Here is a 14,046-nt window from a genome sequence, read left to right on the forward strand (position 1 = left end):
GTCCACACGCTTCCTCTCTTTGACTCGGGTACCGAAACGTCATCGCCGTCTCTTTCCTGCGAAGCGTGATCAGTAACGACGAACCCACCTCTTCAGTCTTCACCCGAACATCACGTTTGGACTTTCCGGACCAGACTTCCAAGCCCCCCCGAATCCGATGGCTCAACGAAATTTCTTAAAATAATGGGTATTTAATGATCAAGTGGTTCTATGTCGATATTCAATTGAAATGAGTACAAAACGCTCGTCAACTCCGACTAATCGAAACCAACGAAATAATATACAGACTTTCATTCTTGAATTAATCATTAAAATAAGGTAAAAACTTGGGTCTATTTGGAACCCCATAAAAAAAAAAAGAATTTGACCATAATTATTTTTAAAAATAATATAATAATTAAAATTTCATTTTTACTAATTATTTTTTAGAATAATAATGGTCAAAATTCTTATTTTTTTTAATTTTCCATGGGGTTCTAAACAGTTTCTTAGACTCTATGAGTGACTTTATAAGGAATTAAATCATATTTTTTGAAAATAAGAATTTTCAGCTAAAATGGCCTGAAAACCCATATATTTTTTTTAAAATAAGTATTTGATAATTGATGCTTTAATATTTTTATCACAATACAAAATTTCACTGTAATTTAATATTTAATATTTTATTTTATTAATAAATTATTTAATTTTCTTTAAAAAATTACTAGTAAAGCACTAATAGGATTTTGTTGATAGAAAATTATAAAAAATTGTCACCGTGAAAATAATCAGTGAATTTAAATAATTGTAAAAAAAAATAATAATAATTGTGGGGTTTATGTGGCAAGGGCAGGGCCAGGTGACGAGAATCTGCAAAAAGCGGACAGTTTGTTACACGCCTCACATGATTCTTCAATCTACACTCCCTCCTTTTCACAGATAGCGACAAGTCTTTCCATCGGTTCTCCTTGTCCACTCTACTTCCCCGATTTGCCCCTATTCCTTTCCCACATTGACCTCTATTTACCAGACCCAATTTCCGAAAATGACCTCCCTATTTTTATAATGTTTTGTTGCAGTGGGGAGCGGATTTCGCTGGTTTTGTCATTGTCGGACCCTCGGCCTTCCATTTGCTAACTATAGAAACAGGCTCCTTCGAGTTGCCTTTTCGAGAAAACGACAAAAGTCTTCATTAGAAATGTTTGTCTTCTAGTGGGGAAATTAAAAAAACAGACAAGGGTATATCTGTCACAAAAATATATTTTACAGATATATCTCGTCAAAAAAGTCAATATCTATAAATAAGTCCATGCAACCACCTTCTTCATCTTCTCCACCCCCTCCGCCGTCCCTCTCTCTCTCTCCTTTTGGTTTCTCCTTGCATGAGTTCTTTATTGAGCTGCTGCTTCTTCTTCTTCTACCTTGACCGCAGGTGCTACTGAGAAGATGCCGCAGCCGCTAACCCAGGAAGAATGGGCGGAACTGGATTCGGTCATCCGCAATTACCACACCTTCGAGCCGGCGCCGCACACTTGTACTTCTCTGATCTCGCAGAAGATCGACGCACCCCTCGGCGCCGTCTGGCCTCTTGTACGGAGCTTCGAGAATCCGCAGAGGTATAAGCACTTCATCAAGAGCTGCTCCACGAGAGGGGATGGAGGGGTGGGCTCCATCCGGGACGTCACGGTTATATCCGGCTTGCCGGCGTCCGCCAGCACCGAGAGGCTCGAGATGTTGGACGATGAGAATCATATACTGAGCTTCAGCGTCGTTGGGGGAGAGCACCGGCTCAAGAATTACAGGTCGGTCACCTCGGTTAATGAGTTCAGGAAGGCGGACGCCAATGTTTATACCGTCGTTCTGGAGTCTTATATCGTGGATATACCGGATGGAAACACTGGGGAGGATACGAAGATGTTCGTGGATACGGTTGTCAAGTTGAATCTGCAGAAGCTGGCGGTTGTGGCTGTGGCCTCTTTACAAGGGAATAACGGACCTGCTGGATGAGGCTGGCGGCGAAAGCGCGAGTGATCGTCATGGGTCTGTGCTGTTTTCTCTTTTTGAGTTTTGTTCTTGAGAAGAAGATGAAGAAGAGACGAGAGTTTTATGTTGGGTGACTTTATTTATTTAAGTATTGGTGGGTGGGTGGGTTTTTGCTGTAATTGTTCTTGGAAATTTTCAAAATCATAGTTTAGAGAAGGCAGAGCGGTTCTCACTGCAGTTTTACCCACGCTTGATCTATATATGAACTTTTACTGTTTCACCAGCTGTTTTTTGTTTTAATTCTTCTTCTACCTTTTTCCCACCTCGATCCCCATCGATAATATCGAGTTGCAGAAGAAGAAGAAAAAAAAAAAAGGGAAAAAAGCCGAAACCCACACTCATTCTGTCAATGCGCTGCTGCAAGTTCTGACTTCATATGATGATACTTCTCTCATTCCATTTCCTCTCCAATTCCAACTTCTTACGTACGTCGGGCAGTTCACATGAACCAAATCCATTTCATCACCTCTCCATATTCGTAGTTTAAAATCACAGTCGATTTCAGTTATAACCTCTCTTTCTTCTGGTGACTGCGAGCACTTTCAAACTCGATCAATCTGTCATCATCTTCCTTGGTAAAAAATACATGTTTCCTGGGGTAAGGCACCGAAAGAAAAAAAAAAAGGAAAAGAAAATAGAGCTTCTCTGGAAGGCGGTGGGCTATTAGGTAAGCAATTTCGGGCACCAGTTTGCAGTAAAGGCAGCAATGTCAACCCTAATCACTAATCTCGTTTGTGGTGACAAGGGTGAAACCTTACGAGACATGTGAGTGGAATCTGCGACTGGGCATCCAATTTTAGAGCCCATCTCGGATACTAGATTGGTCCCTTGGTCAACCAGAATGGGCTTGACCAATAGCCCATTAACCCGCTCACGGCTATTCATAAGTCCCAACCCTTCTTCAGAGAAAAATAAGCCTAGTCCCTCATTTGCTCAAGGCCAACACCATTGTCTTCTCCAGATGCATCAGAAAGAGAAACCAAGCTCAATGGGATACACAGACTCTGGTCACCGACGTGCATGAGATGGATAAACAAGATATTTGGTACCGAGTTCAAAGAGAGAATAAAAAATAGAAAACAGACGTGAAGAAACAGCAGAAGAAAAGTTGACCACACCCGAAGCCGGATTTACACACAGCAAAATAATAGTTCAGGGAACACGTATATACAATTACGACAAACTGATGTCTCTGCTTCACTCCATTTGAAACCTATGATCACTGCTGAATCCAGGATGCCGGTGAGGACCGACATTTCCTTCTTCCTTTCCATCAGTTTTGTTCATCTCCATGTACATTTCTTCTATCATTGGCTTCCACAGTCGGACCCGTGCGTTAATGAACCAGTTGGAGACCTGATCAATAAGGTTATGCAAGGGATGAGAAATATGAACAGCAATAAAGACGAGTTGTATGTGTTCATTTCAGCATGTCTAAAATGGGATTCAATCCTGCTTAAAACACCATGGCTTTAAACTCCGGGAAACGAAACTTAAAGCTCCTGCAATGGAGTTTTCCAACAAAGGTAAAGTACCTGGTTCCGAGTCAGCCCACTCTGGAGGGCAAGTAAGTGCTTTTCCGAATCTTTTGGGTACCTGAAAGTTGGATATCCATGGGAGATTACATCCTACTGGTTTGTTTCTTCACTGAAAGAAAAAGAATATAAAAGCATCCTTTCTGCACAGTAGTCTAAGTAAGCAACTCACGGGTGGAGGAAATTCTGAAACATCCATTGTCGTAAAACGGTGACTGACTTCTCTGGGAGCCCTCTCTGTGGTCGCCATGACAGTGGATCACTTCTTCTCATATGCTGCAACATCAACTGCTTTTGCACAGAAGATTCTAAAGACTTATGGCTTTCTTGCATGCTTTCGCTGTCAAGGCAGTTCTCAATCATGATAATTTGATGGGATATACGGTCCCTAAGTTTTCTGTAGAAGCTTGAGACCGTGTGAAGGGTAAATTGAGTGTGAATCTTGGGATCCAGCTTCATTGCAACATAGAATGCAGATACGACTGCCTGAATTTGATCCACACATTGATTATACCTACGATCAACCTGGCATTATAAAAGTGAAACCCAGAATTAGACAAAAAGAAACAAAGTGAAAACCAAGGGGAACACAAGAAAATGAACAAATTCTAGTTCTTTTGAGCAAACAAAAAAGATTCAAGCTACCACTTGGAGCATAGCCAACAGTTCTGCTTTCTGTGTTTGAAGTCCTTGCTTTTGCCATCTCAGCTTCATCTGATCGTGATATTTCATTTCTCCAGAAGAGAACAGACACATATTGGAACCCGACATTGAATCACACATTTCCATTTCATTTTGATCCATGTGCTTTAGATTCTCGAGTGCATTGCTGGCGATCTTGATTAGTATATCCTGAGCAACATGGAGATACTTCGCTACTAATGGCACCTGCAAGAACCAAGATGCCTGTCTATATGGTCCACAACCCATCAGGAGATCCTTACGATTTGATGTGGTTTGCTCAAATCCCAGCCCATTGTTACTCATATCAGGCCAACCATTGCGAGACCCAACTTGTGATTCACCATAGTCAGCATATCCATTCTCTTTTGATGTAACCTGAGTTACACCAGAGCAACTTATTTCTGAGCATTGGTCTGAAACAACAATGGAAGGGCGAGAAGAGGCAAGACTGAGGGAAAGCTCATTACTAGGGATACGGTAACTGAACGAATGATTTGTGCCGACATGGTGTGATGTGCCCACAGAGCTGTAAGGAGCCTTGAGTGGAAGCTCTTGATGACCCAATATTTGGTGGTAATCCCATCGATAACTAAGTTCGCCATTCATTCCCATATCTTGTTTGGTTGCTACAAAGTCTGTGTTGGATTTTGATGCATTAGAACTATCGTATGAAATGAAAGTTCTCAAATTTGCCAATTGTGTCTCAGAGGCAGGCATTGCATATGCAGTTTCCTGGAGACCTGTCCTCGAAGAGAGAAGGGTTGCAAGAGAAGTCGCTGACATAGAAGGGCCAACAAATTCCTGAGGAAACTGGTTGTCTCCGATAGCACAGGTGCCCAAGGCATCTCTTCTAATGTGGCTGTCAATGTGATCTGAAGGAAATGTTGAAAGTAAAGGATATCCAGATATTATCTGAGTTTGAGAGTTAAGATCGAGCTCACCGTGCTGAACAAGTGGATCAGGATATATCTTTTCAGATGTTGCATCTATAAGCATTGAATTTTGATCTGAAATAGGCACTGATGAGTTAAATATATCATTCTCCATTGTCATCAATGATGCCTTACATATAAATTAGAAACCACTGAGAATCGAAAAGAACAAAATTATAGTTTCACAGAAAATTTGCACTCTGAGAACAGATTTTAACCAAACTTTATTTGGTCTTTTCTGAGGGAAGGTTGTTGTTATTCTAAACCTTGAAATTTTCTCTACATAATGCCCAGTGATAAGGAAGCTGAAGCTACACAAGTGTTAAGTATTGGTGCTTTGCTCCAGGCAAATCTGCAAGCAATCTTCACTGGGAATCTCTCTCAACAGCTGAAGCCTGTCCCACAAACAATAGAATCCCTTTGAACCTCTTAAGCAAAACTTCTTTGATAACATTAACCTGGGAAAGTAGATGTATGTTAAAAGAAAGGTAGGTAGCATATGGAGATTTCAGCAGTGCACCATTTCTTAATTTTTTATACGAGAGAATGTCCCATTAACTCAAAAATAAGTGTAAGAGAAGAATCCAAACATTACATACCGGATAAGGAAAAAGAGTAGTGTTCAATATGAGAAAAATTTATCCTCCCATGTAAATATTAGTTTCTTCAAGTCAAGATGGCAATTTTCCCATTCCTTAACATCATAACATAGCGGCAATGATGCAGAATGCAGTCACAAGTTACCCTACCATTTCTCTTGTATAGAAGCACTAAAAGTCCACAGATGGCCGTGCTTGTGGATGCTGCAGCATGAAAATTTCTCAAAACAGGAAGGATCAAATTGATCAACAACTACATAATGTTTACTGCAATGAGGTAGACTTCACAAAGGTCTATATCTGTTGATTCCTAGAGTAAATATGATCCGGGAGAGAACTTTCCACTCAGTTGGCCTTTCTCTGCAATTTTACTCTCATGAATTAGTAAATCAATGCCAATAAATTTATTTGACAAAAATGAGGTAAAATACACAAACCCCAATCTGTATGTAGAATGGAACACCATTGACATATTTCATTCTGAATCTCATGTTCTAAAAAACCCCTCTCATTTTGTTACATTTTCTTATTTTGTTTCTTTTTGCTGTTCTTAGCCAGCAGTTCACTAGTCCAAGTGCTTTATTTCTCTTTTCATAGTGAGAGAGTGTCACATGAAAATCCATGCCAAACACTTGTCTACATCTCCCATAAAGGAGAAGAAGATGCCTTGCATAATGTTCTCAGTTTGATTTCAACTCAAAGAGCATGAAGCACCAGTATAGTATGTCAATGACCAAATTATCAATGTGAAGCTAAAGAAAAGGTACAAAAACGAGCTTTGTCCAGTCTCAACAGTGGTATAAGATAGTCGTGTTCTTGGTTCAAGAATTGGCATGAAACTCAAAGACCTGGCAACAATGGGATAACAATATGTACAACCAAAATGCCTACTCCATTGCACGCTCTCGTTGACCACAGATTCTCGATTCTTAGTTGAAGCAGATTATTATGTGAACTCAAATATACAAGCAAGTCTTGGACCCATAAGATCATCCGGTACAACGAAAGCACTTCAGTCTGATAACGCCAAACAATCATTCAAGTCTACGCAAAACAGAAGAAAATAAGCGAGAGAACGGACCTCTTTTCTGTCTGAAGATGGTGAATCCCCTGTTGTGAAACAAACCGCCAATGAGGAGGCAAATTCCTTCTCGGCACCTGACTGACAACCAGGGCAATAGAGGTAAGAGTTCATCAACATTCATAGGCTTCTGCACAGGCCTTTGGACCTAAATATCCAAAAGACAATGCGGTCCTATCCATTTAAATAGACTAAATAAGTGGATTTATTTTTTCAGGGCGGTGCTTAGTCCAAGAAAAGTCCAAGAGAAAGATTCAGCAGTCTCCCCTTTCCTCTAGAACATTAAACCTAGCCCCAGAAAACAAAAAAGCATTTGATCACTCAAAATGGTAACCTTTTCAGAAGTTAGAACTAAAGGGATGGGTCCGGAAACCATCCCTAACCACTCATTTTCTCCATTTCTGTCAAAGCGCATGACACAAACCTGTTGCTAAAGAGAAGGATTCAGTCTAACAACTCAGAGGCTTAAGGAGTAAGACTATCCCAAAACCAACAGGAAACTCTAATGCTTTGTTTATTTACCTTGTCTGGCAGAATCCCAGAAACGAATGAAGTCAGTTGCCAAAGAGAAAAATAATTCGTAGTTCGGAAGAGATAGAGAAAAAAGCAATGGCCCATGCATTAAAGCGTGTTCCGGGGCAGAAAAAGGGATAGGGGAGGAAGAAGAGCCACACGAGAAAAAAACAAAGACATGTAGAAAGAGAAGGAGAGAGAAAGCATTACTGTTGGTGCAGTAACACTCATTTCTCTTGCAGGCTTTAGGGGCCCATCACTCTCTCTTCTCCCCTCATTTCCCTGGTCTTCCTCATCCCCCTCTGCTTCTCTCTCTGCAATCATCGGTATCAAAATATCTGGTTTCTCTGTTCAAATCCCTGTTCCCAGCAGAGCTATTTTCGGCAGGCTGCAGACAAACAAGGCTACTTTCATTAGCTTTTTAGGCTGCAAGTTTTCCTTTTCCGCTTCCACCTTGTTTTCTTTGTTTGGCCAAAAAAAGGAAACATAAAAAATTAAAAGAAAGTGAATGCGAAGAAGCGAGGACACCGGTGGCGTCAGCAGCTCCAAGTCGCCGAGAGTGGCTAGGAAATTTAGTGGGAAATAGATCTCTGACAAAATTTAAAATGGGGCTGCCGCAGGCTCTCCTCTTTTTCCTTTACAGAACCCAATCGCGTACGGTCGTCAATGATGATGGCTCCCCGCTCTGTACTTCTCGTTAAAAGCTTTCGATACTTAATTTCTGCTCTTCATGGGCTGATTAGTGTCTGATGCGTAATCGTGTACCACCTTGAAGTTGATAACGTCGCTGAACAAAAAAACGGAGAGAAAAAACAGGGGAATCGTCGACTGGTCGTGACTTGGGCAATTTAGTGCGCGACAACTGATCTGAAGACTGGAGTTTTGTGTACTCACTGTACCACAGAGGTTAGCAGGTCCTTGATGTTCTCTGCGCAGTTGAGGAAGAGCGGTAGAACGGTCGAAGAATCAAGGTATGGGGGGCCTCTCCCGATTCTACCATTATAGAGGAAGGGCAGTTTCTGCGAGAGACTGCCATTACCAGTCTGTCCGCATTGTAAACAAATGAACCTGTGGAGCCTGCACGACATGACCTTTCTCTCGCAAAACAGCCCCCCCATCACCAAATGCACATAAGAGTCCACTTGTCCAACCGGCCCTTCTCCTTTTCTGGCAAGCCATGAGTGGCTGTGAATCGACATTAGCGGAAACGAGGTAATTCTCCTTCTCTAACCCACAGCTCGCGTAATTTTTGCTGGTGATTCGGGTCCTGCTCAAGTCCCAGTGTGGGATATCAGAACTCCAACAAGTGTATATTTCTGGAGGCGACGACAAAGCATACGATACAAACTGGGGTCAATTATCCCTGAAATTGGAAGGGCAAGGAGGCGAGACGTTGAGTACAACTAATGCTGTTCGATTCATTTGTTGAAGTTGAAGACAATGATGTTATCCCGTCTTGTCGTATGGAAAGCGCCAAATCCTTGGATACCCAGAAGTGAAAAAGAAAGTTGTCTACGCCTGATCCAAAGTGAGGGAAGTGACTAATCCACACAACAGGTCCAACAGAGTCCAGGATCGGTAGACCCCCTCGTGCTTTTGCTGTACCATGCCCTTGTTTTTTGTCTTCTATCTTATCCTCCCTCTCCTTCTTGTATTTTGTATCTTCCCTTCATAAATCTACCAATTCGATTCGAATATGCTAATTTCATGTCATGTGACCACTTTTTAAGAGATAGACGACCTTTTTCATGTGAGCTCACTGTTACTGCTCCGCCTATGTGGTACATCATACATCATATGATAAGGATCAACCTTGAAAAGCTAGGCTTCAATTAGTGGATTAAAAGTTTATGAACCTAAATCCTAATGAGTCACTCTCAAGTCTCAAGGAGCACACTTCACAGCCAAAGGAACGGTCTGTTCATGGAATCAAATATTATACATGAACGTCTATTAACTGCTTTTATACTATTCACTTCTAGTCTGGTCATATATAGCTATATTCAGACACATCTTACAAAGAATCGAATCTACACTGTAGGATCATAACACTGCCCCTGGTTGAGGGGCCCAAATCTTAGACCATATCCTAATCAAACCATTGGCAATGGCCTAAATGAGTAGAAATCTTGAAAGAATCAAATATACAGACGAGAATGGGTGGTGATTGTTCTGGAAAAATCCCACAGAACAACTCTCACACTTATATTAACTTGGCAATAACCTCAATGGATTAAAAATTGGCTATTGCCGAGGAGGATAAAAGATCTCATCTCAAGGGTGCATGGAGGATGGCTTCATTGTTCGTCGCTCTGATACTACCTCAACAACCTTTTCGTCTCGAGATGGAACTCTCAACCATGACTTCATTGCATCATACACAGTGAACCCTATAGCTACAGATGGAACTACCTGCATTAGAAATTCACATTGTTGGCATTACATTCACAATATATATAGTATATGTATGTACATATATAATGGAAACAGAAAGATGTGTTATACCTTCAAATAGTTGATGCTGAGCCCTGAAAACAGTTGCTTCCATCCTTGCCTTTGAACAATTAGAATGAGGCTCTCCATCGTTCCCTCTGCTTTACCTCCATCCGTAGATGATGCAAGTGTTTGAACCTGAACATAGTGTGTCGTAATTCGTATTAGTTCCATTTCAAAGTTTTCTTCCTAGTTCTATCATTAAACCTCATCAAAATTATTACCTGCATTTGCCTCCTCACGACATCAAGTGGGTATGTCATTGTTTGACCCAATAAACCGGCGACCGACCCAGAAATGAGGTTGACAGTGATATCTTTCTTGTGTTCTACAGGGACAAAAGTCTTCATCTTCTCATAGAAATAGAATTTTAGACCAGAATATGGAAAGATCCCATATAGTGATGGTGCTGCGATGTAATCCATGTGTGTTAATTACCTAACAAATATAATTGAGAAAAGAAATTCCTCTCTGAGAGTATGAAAACCTAAATGTGGTACATACCTGCACCCCGATAGAGGCCCCTTAAACCACTTTGTTTATAGATTTTGGAGACACAATCAGCAATTCCTCTATAAATATGATCAGGATGGGGTTGTCTTATTGTAATCACTCTTGATTGTTCAACCACCTGTGCCACAATTTATATAATAAAATACAGCAGTTGGATCCACAACTCCACTATATCAATAACTCACTTTGAGAAAAGTTAAGTCAACATCTGGGAAATAACCAGGAAAAAAAGAAATGAGAAGCATGTATTCTCAAAGTTGTTCACCTGATAAGCTAATTTGGTCCGAACTAAATCAAGAGGATAAGTGAAAAGAACTGCAGTTCCTCCAGCAATGGATCCTGCTACAAGATCAAGCACAGGACCTCTTCTTATGTCAGGAAAAGTTAATACGATCCACCGGCGATATTGCTCATAAGCCATATAATGCAAAGCTGCATAAGGCACAATCCGAGCAACACTAGCTCCATTCCCTCTGGGACGAAAGAAGAACAATACTTGCTAAGATATTTGAAAACTAACTGGTGAAAGGTGAGATTGGAGGAAATAAGAGAGTTTTTTCATCCTACTTGTAAAACCCCAATAAACCTTCTGTCCGTACAATCTTTCTGAAAGATCCCAACAACCCTACACTCTGAAACTCTGCTCTTCTCGTCTGCAAAACAATCACTGAAGAAAACAGTTAGACACTTATCTTATTAATACCATTAATTGAAACCCCCTGACATTAGCAGCACATACAACAGAGAATAAACATGAAGACCTATAACACAAAACCAACTTTGGTCAATGATATCATCAAGTCTCTCCCAATTTCAAACAGAACAATGAATCATCTTTAATATCATTTGAAGAGATTAGAGGAAATGCAGGAAGGGGAAATTCCCTATCATGTAAATCATGGGACTAAAAAATAGAATCATAGGGCAGTAGAGAGCAAAAATGAGACAATGGTTACTACAGTGGATGGCAAAGATACAGCACGCAGAGGCTAATGGACCTCAGTCATTTCTTTTTTAATAACTTTTAGAAATTGACAAGCCATTTCTACCTGTGAAACGTTATTTAGGATGATTCTAACACTTCTTTAGGAAAATCGAGTCAAGAAAACTTATCATATAAACGATCAGACAAGATGACACACATCAAGATTTGAACATATTCCCGGACTCGAGATCACTTCCACTTCAAAATAATTCGACACCACTGAAGGATTTGTTTCTCAAGGCACCCACCCTAATGCCCACACTGAAGGATTTCCAATAAGGTCATTTTAACTAAAACATTACGCTTTACCAACACTCTTCTTTCTGTAAACCCAAGTAATAGAAAAAATTCCTTCCAAAGATGATACAGTCTCCTCTAACTATCGATAACAAAAAGACCAGACGCATTTTCCCCTAAGCACCAAATCCAGCACACAGAAGGGCCCTTTACATGCAAATATCAAACTGAGAATAAAAAAATGCACACACTTTCGTCCATCAACGCCAACCTCCACTTAGTGCCAAATCACAACCCCAAGAATCCACCTTAAAACCACAAGCTGAAACTGAAAAGATCTCGGCGTAGAAATCATTATACCTCACAACCTCAGCCAAGAGAAAAATAAGAAAAGCACATAAACCAAAAATAACTTATAATTGAATTGATAGACACGAAAGAAATACTTGTGTCTTTGAAAATTTCCCCAATGACTTACCTGAAACAAGATCTTGACGCGCTCCAGCGGCGCGACGACTGTTTTCGCCATGCCACCTGCAACACCTCCAGCAACAAGTTCCTTCGCAAAGACTGGCATCGACTGCACAATCCCATCGGACATAATTGTCTGTTTGTCATCTCTTCTTTCCGCCATCAAAAAACGCGAAAAGAAGAGACCATAGTAGAGAAATGCATGAAAGAGAAGGTTATGAGAGAGGTAAAAGAAATGGCAATGGACAAGTCAGAAACGATTCTTTTTTCCACAGCGGTTTTGATTGGAAGAAGAACTTGTGGTGTCCCGCGAGTTAAACAAATTGTACGATACTCTAATTTTCAAAGATGCTTTGGCCTTTTCTACGAGAAGGCTTAAGGTGCCAGTAATTCGGTGGTCCCGAGTGGTAGCAACTCTCTTTTGGCTGCAGACACGACGGAAGCGTCTGACTTCAGACGTCAAAGACACGAGCTGCAGGAAAGAAAGTGAATTCACTAGGGAAAAGAGGAATATCACTTTTTGCTTAATTTTTTACCTTCTTTAGGTAATTCATGGATTGAAGAAATATCCCTCTTTAGGAATATCACTTTATTTTTAATGTAACCATGGTAATGAGTATAAAGATATTGTAGAAAAGGTTTTCTAAACTAGAAATTTGATCTTCATCTTCGTCTTCATCTCATGTATCTACATGATCTTCATCTTCGAAATGGTTAGTGTAGATAAGTTCATGTTCGAAGATAGTGTTAGTGTGGAAAAGTTCATCTTCATCTTCATCTTCGAAATTTAAAATTATTTATTTTATTAATTATAAAAATAGTTAATTAAACCAAATGTTTGAGTTAATAATATTTTAATTACCACTATTAAATCACTAATACAATAGAGTAAATAAAAAATAAATATGATCAATAAATAAAAATATATTATATTAATAACATAAGATAGATTTTTCACATGGTATTAATTACTAATATATTTTCACAAAATTAAAAGTAATTAATTAATCAAATGCATACTTTAATTATATTTTATTTCTTGGAACAATAAATATGAAGTTTAATATAGTAATAAAATTGAACAAAAATAATAAATAAATATATATACTTTATTAATAACCTAAAAGAAAAATTATTCAAATAACGAGTTCATGCTTTCAATATTAAAATCATCAAGTTACAAGTTTAGTACATATGAACGACACATGTTCAAAAGTAATAACATACAACCATCATTTATCGTTCCACATGGAAGTCGATATGGCATCTCGAAATTGTGAGGCTCTTGTGGATTCTAATGCACGTTGTCTCCGAAAGCTTGTTACTTGCCTACCCTCATCCACAAGACCATCATCTTCGTTGTCGTCTGTATCATCCATTGCACCTTGGACCGCATCACCTCCTCCACTGAGCTCGCCACCCGAATCATCATCTTCATCTTCAAACGTACCTTTGAAGGGTTTCGTGAGAGAACATTCATTATTTATGTTAAAGCTAGCGGTGAACCTTAAATTTAGCTCAGTAATATCATTCTGAGATCCAGATTTTAATATTATCTATCGACTTGCCCAATCTAGCTGACTCCACTATTTAACCTGAATGGAGACTTGCATTGGTATGAACCCTAACCATTTTCCAACGAATCAGTTTGCTCTTTGCATCCATTGACACCTAAACCTTGATTCCATAGGTATAATGCCCTTGCCCCCCACCTCTTAGCCTCTTCCTCTTTCAATTTCTATGGAGATTACATAAACAACCTATGTATAGTAGGAACAATATAAACGATGATATGAAAAAAAAATTATTACACAAAATGAGAAATTATATAGCTTCTATACACCATTCTCACTCCTACCATCTTTAGGCCAATAGCTGAAAGAATGTTTATAGGGAGACCAAAGCAGGTAACAAATATACACCAAAAACCCCGTAAAGAATGTCATTCTCACTCCTACTAGCTTTATATCAACAACTTATA

The 14,046-nt window shown here is 39.7% G+C and overlaps 3 protein-coding genes across 18 annotated transcripts; 1 reads left to right on the plus strand and 2 right to left on the minus strand.

The window, feature by feature from the left end:
- The first annotated feature begins 1,374 nt into the window (after positions 1-1,374).
- Positions 1,375-1,986, plus strand: LOC137946845 (abscisic acid receptor PYL2-like). Its single transcript, XM_068793137.1, has one exon. It carries the CDS (start codon positions 1,426-1,428, stop codon positions 1,984-1,986), a length of 561 nt encoding a protein of 186 aa, XP_068649238.1. The 5' UTR covers positions 1,375-1,425.
- A 1,041-nt stretch (positions 1,987-3,027) lies between these two features.
- Positions 3,028-8,525, minus strand: LOC137945302 (homeobox protein ATH1-like). 15 transcript variants are annotated; one of them, XM_068791121.1, is made up of 7 exons: positions 8,261-8,522; positions 7,376-8,153; positions 6,854-6,934; positions 4,203-5,248; positions 3,730-4,082; positions 3,558-3,618; positions 3,028-3,378 (listed from the first exon to the last, which is right to left on the minus strand). In XM_068791121.1, exons 2-7 carry the CDS (start codon positions 7,473-7,475, stop codon positions 3,220-3,222), a joined length of 1,800 nt encoding a protein of 599 aa, XP_068647222.1. In that variant the 5' UTR covers positions 7,476-8,153; positions 8,261-8,522; the 3' UTR covers positions 3,028-3,219. The 15 variants fall into 15 exon arrangements, with proteins under 15 accessions (XP_068647222.1, XP_068647223.1, XP_068647221.1 ...); XM_068791122.1 differs by having other exon boundaries at positions 4,206-5,248; positions 7,376-8,525; XM_068791120.1 differs by having other exon boundaries at positions 7,376-8,522.
- Positions 8,526-9,282: 757 nt separating this feature from the next.
- On the minus strand, positions 9,283-12,301 carry LOC137945794 (mitochondrial carrier protein CoAc2-like). 2 transcript variants are annotated; one of them, XM_068791823.1, is made up of 7 exons: positions 12,073-12,155; positions 10,940-11,039; positions 10,638-10,845; positions 10,364-10,490; positions 10,084-10,268; positions 9,872-9,997; positions 9,283-9,778 (listed from the first exon to the last, which is right to left on the minus strand). In XM_068791823.1, exons 3-7 carry the CDS (start codon positions 10,791-10,793, stop codon positions 9,641-9,643), a joined length of 732 nt encoding a protein of 243 aa, XP_068647924.1. In that variant the 5' UTR covers positions 10,794-10,845; positions 10,940-11,039; positions 12,073-12,155; the 3' UTR covers positions 9,283-9,640. The 2 variants fall into 2 exon arrangements, with proteins under 2 accessions (XP_068647924.1, XP_068647923.1); XM_068791822.1 differs by having other exon boundaries at positions 9,285-9,778; positions 10,940-11,025; positions 12,073-12,301.
- Between the last annotated feature and the right edge of the window lie 1,745 nt (positions 12,302-14,046).

The sequence above is a fragment of the Aristolochia californica genome, unplaced genomic scaffold (genome assembly GCF_029961685.1).
Source record: "Aristolochia californica isolate CCGP_79_NKW_82.1479 unplaced genomic scaffold, dmAriCali1.0.hap1 SCAF_12, whole genome shotgun sequence".
NCBI classification, from domain to species: domain Eukaryota; kingdom Viridiplantae; phylum Streptophyta; class Magnoliopsida; order Piperales; family Aristolochiaceae; genus Aristolochia; species Aristolochia californica.